The 5,561-nt window shown below is 43.0% G+C and overlaps 1 protein-coding gene across 1 annotated transcript in view; it reads left to right on the top strand.

Annotated features, from left to right (window-relative positions):
* Positions 1 to 5,080, top strand: part of LOC102039217 (guanylyl cyclase-activating protein 1-like) — a 10,545-nt gene extending 5,465 nt beyond the window's left edge. Inside the window, exons 2-4 of the mRNA XM_005430820.2 lie at positions 1,911 to 2,060; positions 3,708 to 3,798; positions 4,779 to 5,080. Of these exons, the coding sequence (XP_005430877.1) occupies positions 1,911 to 2,060; positions 3,708 to 3,798; positions 4,779 to 4,906 (369 nt within the window). The 3' untranslated portion in view covers positions 4,907 to 5,080. The remainder of the gene's footprint in view (positions 1 to 1,910; positions 2,061 to 3,707; positions 3,799 to 4,778) is intronic.
* The last annotated feature ends 481 nt before the right edge of the window (positions 5,081 to 5,561 follow it).

Consider the following 5,561-nt stretch of genomic DNA (forward strand, 5'->3'; position numbering starts at 1 on the left):
TGCCACGTGCGGTTCTCCCAGGTGGCCTGGATACTGACGATGCCGGGCCAGGCCCCGGGCTGGACACTGGTGACACCCACACGGGACGTGCCAGCAGCAGAAACCACGGAGTTGTAGTCAAGAGCAGCAGAGCTGTGGTCAGAGGCCATGGGCCGGAGCCCGCAGGTCCCTCTGGAAGCACAAAGCCATCACTGCCCTGCTCTGCTGCTGCTCAGGCTGAATGTCCCACTTGGTGCTGAGCAGCAGCAGGGCCAGACAACCCCGAGGGGCATTTTTCACCACAATTCTGCCAGGGAAGTCCCCAAGTGTTCCTCCAGCTCCCTCCCAGGTGGGGAACATGTGGGGCTCCTACAGGAAACCTCCTAAGCGGGACCACTGACCTGCAGGTGTCCCAGGTGCCCCACACGGGCCCGGCCAGGGCCAGCAGGACGAGCAGCCCCAGCAAAGCCATCGGTGCCAGCACAGCAGGTGGCAGAGCCAGAGCAGAGGTGTCACCTCCAGTGCGGCCACTGCCACAGCAGCCACAGCCTTCGTGGTGCTCACAGGGCCCGGGCCAGGGCCGCTGTCACAGAGGGGCTGGTTCTGAGTGCTGGGCATGGCAGGGAGGGGCAGCACAGAGTCATAGAGACGTGGAATGCTCTGGGTGGAAGGGACTTTATGACTACCCAGTGCCACCCCTGCCATGGGCAGGGACACCTTCCACTATTCCAGGGTGCTCCAAGGCGTGTCCAGCCTGGCCTTGGGCACTGCCAGGGATCCAGGGGCAGCCCCAGTTGCTCTGTGCCAGGCCCTGCCCACACTCACAGTCAGAAATTCCCTCCTAACACCTAATCTAAATCTCCCCACCTTCAGCTCAAGGCCATTTTTCTTGTGTCCTATCACTACAGGCTCTTGTCCAAAGTACCCCTCCAGCCTTTTACTAAGCCCCTTTTAAGTACTGGAAGAGGCACCAAAGTCTCCCTAGAACCTTCTGTTCTCCAGGCTGACCAGCCATAACTCTCTCAGCCTGTCAATCCTTCTTCCTACCCTGAATGAATATTTTAAATGTGGTGATCCTTACTGTGAAACAGCAGTGCTCTGCTAGTTCACCTACATTCACCTTTTACAAATGTTTATTTGCATCCATTTCAGAAAGGCATCTGACTTTGATTACATGCCTTAATAATTGAAAGTTTCATTTTTGTTTGCTCTGTTATTTCTTGAAGAATTATTGTTATTCAGAATCTTTGACCTAGATATGTGTTTTATTTGTAGTTTGTTTTTAACAGCTTCACATTTTAGTCAGCTTTAAATCTAGGGCAATGAACCTTTACTAACTGGCATTTTTCTTGCAGAAGAAACAAGAGCCTTTTGACTTTCTTTGTAGAGTCAAGAAATGAAATATTAAAAACCTAAATACTGAACATTTTTCTTCAGTGATCAAATCACGCTCTGTGTATTTTACAAAATATTCCCAGTCACATTTTTTTCCACATAATTCTTCCAGAATGGAGAAGAGATCTATGGCTTAGTGGAATAGCACAGTTTCCCACAAAGGCAGAATAGACTAGTACAGAAAACCTGCAGCCCATGGGCTGGGCTCAATGTTCTCTCCCAGCAGGCCAAAGGCAGTCAGCTTTGGTGTACAGAGGGGGCTTTGTTTATGCTGACAACCAGGTTCCTTCACTGCAGGTGGTGAGCAGAGGGGAGTCTCTGTGTACTAGATCATAACTTTAGGAACCCAGGTATTTCATAGCTGGAGAAATAACATGTGTCTGTGCATTAAAGATTTTTCCTAAGTCAAAGTCTCTGTGCCACTTGTTGGCCTTTCTCTTTCAGCTGTGAATTTAAAGAGCAATAAGGTGAAACAACTCCAGTGCATTAACTCCCTCTGTTTACTCCTGTCACAATTTGGGGTTTTTTTCTGACAGGATGGATATATTGATTTCATGGAATATGTGGCTGCCCTCAGCCTTGTTCTCCGAGGGAAGATGGAGCAGAAATTGCGGTGGTATTTCAAGCTCTATGATGTAGATGGCAATGGCTGCATTGATCGACACGAACTGCTCAACATCATCAAGGTGAATCTCCAGGGGTCTGTGTTCTTGCCTCTTTCCTTAAAGACAAATCACACAAGTAAGACCTTTGCTGTTTCCCATATGGATGATCATGGATGAGACCTTTAAAAGCATTCCTTCTCTAAGCAGAATTCCCCATCACCATATAATGCAATAAGCAGACTTAGACTCTATCACCACAGCTTATGTTACAACATAGCTAACCATAAAATTGTTATAGCTGCCTGTGACCTAAATTGCACTTTCCAAGGTTTCAGTCAGTTGTTATCTCTGCAATGTGCGCTTCATATGTCCTTTCCCCCATGAGAAGTTGGAGAGCTACTCCCAGTTTGCTTTTTAGAATCAGTTCCTAAATATCAGCATAATAAAACATTTCTGACTCTGGCGAATAGCCTGAAGAGAAAGGATTGAGAATGGAAAGGATTGTATGCAAATAGCTGTTGTGGATGAGGTTGGGATTACGGGCATAAAGATCACTATATATATCTCAGAATTAATTGTGCTGCAAATTCAGACTATTTTGCAGATAATGGGAAATTACCAAGGTAATTGCAGGAAAGATTCAATGACCCTCAATAAATATCATTTTTGAATATGAAATGTCATAAAATTGATTTGATAAAGCACTAATAAGATCTTAATAATGCATTCTCATCTGTATAAGAATTTTAGAGCTGGGTATCAAAGAGACCTGACCAATACCTGTAGTAATATACAGCCTCCTACTCGTAGCTTTAAATAGAAATACTCAGACATTACAGTGAAGCAACAGATAGTAATAGTTAACACAGAGTTCTTGAGAAACAAATTCTGTGGGCAACAACTGGTGGCAAGAAATTTGTTGTCCTTTGTCTTTTTTTGTGCGTAGTTCAGTGTCTTTTTTGGTGACCTTAGGAAATTGCTGAGATGATGTAAGTTTCAGTAAAATAGCATTTGAAAAAGAATGAATAAAATGACCAAATATCAAAGGGTAAAAACTAGAAAATAAATAGTCTTAGAATCAGTATAAGGGCTCTGAAATTACATATTTCATGCATATCCCTAAACAAAGGAAATAATTAGCATTGAAAGAAAAGCGAACCCTGCACTATGTAGTTATGAATAAGAAGAATTGTAGCAAACACAAGTGGATAAAGCTTAAAGTTTCTCAAGATGAAAATGAATTTCCAGTGACCTTTAGGGAGAAGCCAGACACACAGGAAGAAGTATATAAATGGAAATTGTGAAAGTAAGAATAGAAATAAATTACCACAGCATATAACAAAGGAATTTCATAATGTTAATTGTGGAAGGTGTTTGACTGTGTTTCTGAAGCTTGGTGTACCATAGGGTCACAAAGTGGGACAAAGTGGATCAATTAGGTGGATTCTGATTCTGCCATTTCTGCATCACCTAAACTGCACCTAAGCAGAATTAGGCCAATCCTCTGAGTTTTGCTGCTCATTCCATGCTCCAGAGCCACGCTCCCTTTTTGACACCCTTCAGTGCCATCCATAAGGCCTGATTATTTGTGCTTTGTTTTCCTGTGGTACTGGTTCATTTGTATGGAGAAGGTGCCAGGCATGACTGTTTTATTTTGAATCAATGCTGACATGTGGAATCAGTCTGGGAGTCGTCAGGCAGCTGCTTACTCTTGCTCTTTTATTTTAGGCTATTCGAGCTATTAATGGTGGTGACCATGAAACGAGTGCAGAAGAGTTCACCAACCGAGTGTTCAACAGAATTGATGTGAACGGCGATGGTAAGGTTCCTGCCTTTGTCATCCAGCTTAGACAGTCTTTTCTACAGAGTAACATCCTACTTTTCCTTTCTTGGTTGAACTTTAGGCCTCTTCACTTCATATTTTATTTCTATTTGCATTCTCAGCCAGTAATGCGTTCTCCATGGACCAAAAGGATTTTTCTCCTGACATTATACATAATCAGTGTGACAGGATTTGTTTCCTGTACTGGTCTCAGCTTTGTTCTGTCCACAGGAGTTTCGTAGTGGGGTTTTGGAGTGGTGTTTTGTTTTCCTTTTTGTATGTTGCTGTGTAGCTCATGCCAGTTAGAAGTGGGAAATATTATCAAATGGCCCCAGCTGCTCCTAAGTACTTCAGTATGGAAAGGAAGAACTGCAATTTAATGTTGAAGTTCAGAGTTTCTTCACTGGGTCTGCTGCAGGCAGTATAGCAAGAGGATGAAGTGCTCAGTCAAAGGTTGGTCAAGTGTCACTGTGGTCCCTGTATGTCCCCAAGAGGTATCTCTTTCCTTGCAACTTCAGGTGCTCTTTACTTCCTGACAGGCTCCTTTGTTATTCCAGAAACTCTGCTGAGCTGATTCCCTGTACAAGGTATTTTTGGCCTAGGACATTAAAATTTGTTTCTGTCTGTCACAGCCTCCTTCTGTCAGCTCCTTTATCCTTGAAAACCAGCAAGTATAGGTCGGGTTAGTATTATCACAGGTTGAGCCAAAAAGAATGCTATGATCCCACTCCTTAGGTACCCACTTCTATTGTTCTTTCTTATGTACCTCTTCCCTTTTATGGGGAAAAAAAGAAGCAGGCATTGTCTGGATACTGGGGATGTTTCATAAAAGCTTAAGAAGACTCTCTGAGGTCTTTAGGACAGTGCCTTAGAACAGTGGTTCTAAGTATATAGTAAGTGGTCTCCAAAGTTAGATTACTGTACTCCTTTTCCTTTCAGATGTGGATTCTGATGCCCTTTATTTATGTCTGACACAGGTGAACTTTCTCTGGATGAATTTGTGGAGGGAGCAAGGAAAGATGAGGAGTTCATGGAGGTTATGATGAAAAGTTTGGACCTGTCACACATTGTGGCCATGATAAACAACCGTCGGCATAGTGTATAAATCAAGCTGGGAAAAAATGCTGTGCCAATAGACAGAAGGGTGTCACAAGGAAGGAGAGACAGCATTTTTCAAAACAAAATTTCCGTAAACATCAATAGGGAAGAAGGAACAGAAAGACACTGCTATATTTGTGTATCTGAGTGCATGTTCCTGTACAAATACTGAAGCTTAGCCGCATAAATGCAAGGCAGGTTCAGAAAAACTGAATCTGGGTGGCAGTATTTGACTTGTCTTTCTAAAATTTAAAGGCCAAATTTCAGGACACAAATTTCCTTTTTATTCTGTGTCCCATATTATCAGTTTGAAATGGACTAAAAGTAACAGCAAGTTTGTGAAGAGCGCTAGCAGAACTGGGTGGTGGAGTGTAGAGGACATATTATGACATAGAAAAGAATAATTTCAAACTGTTATTAGTGTAGAGAATGAACAAAAGAATGTAACTTGCACTGTTCTTGTCATGGTATTGGTTCATAAACACCAGCATGGTTTACCAGCATGGTCCATATCACATGTGCTTGAATTTAGTAGTCTCTACAGAAGCAGCTTTAGTCATAAGACCACAAGAACTGAAAGAAAAACCAAGCTGGCAGTGACAAATCTGTCCTCAGCTGCAGCTGTTTGAGCTTTCTGTGATCAAAGAACTCTAGCAAACAAG

The sequence above is a fragment of the Geospiza fortis genome, unplaced genomic scaffold (assembly GCF_000277835.1).
Source record: "Geospiza fortis unplaced genomic scaffold, GeoFor_1.0 scaffold30, whole genome shotgun sequence".
NCBI lineage: Eukaryota > Metazoa > Chordata > Aves > Passeriformes > Thraupidae > Geospiza > Geospiza fortis.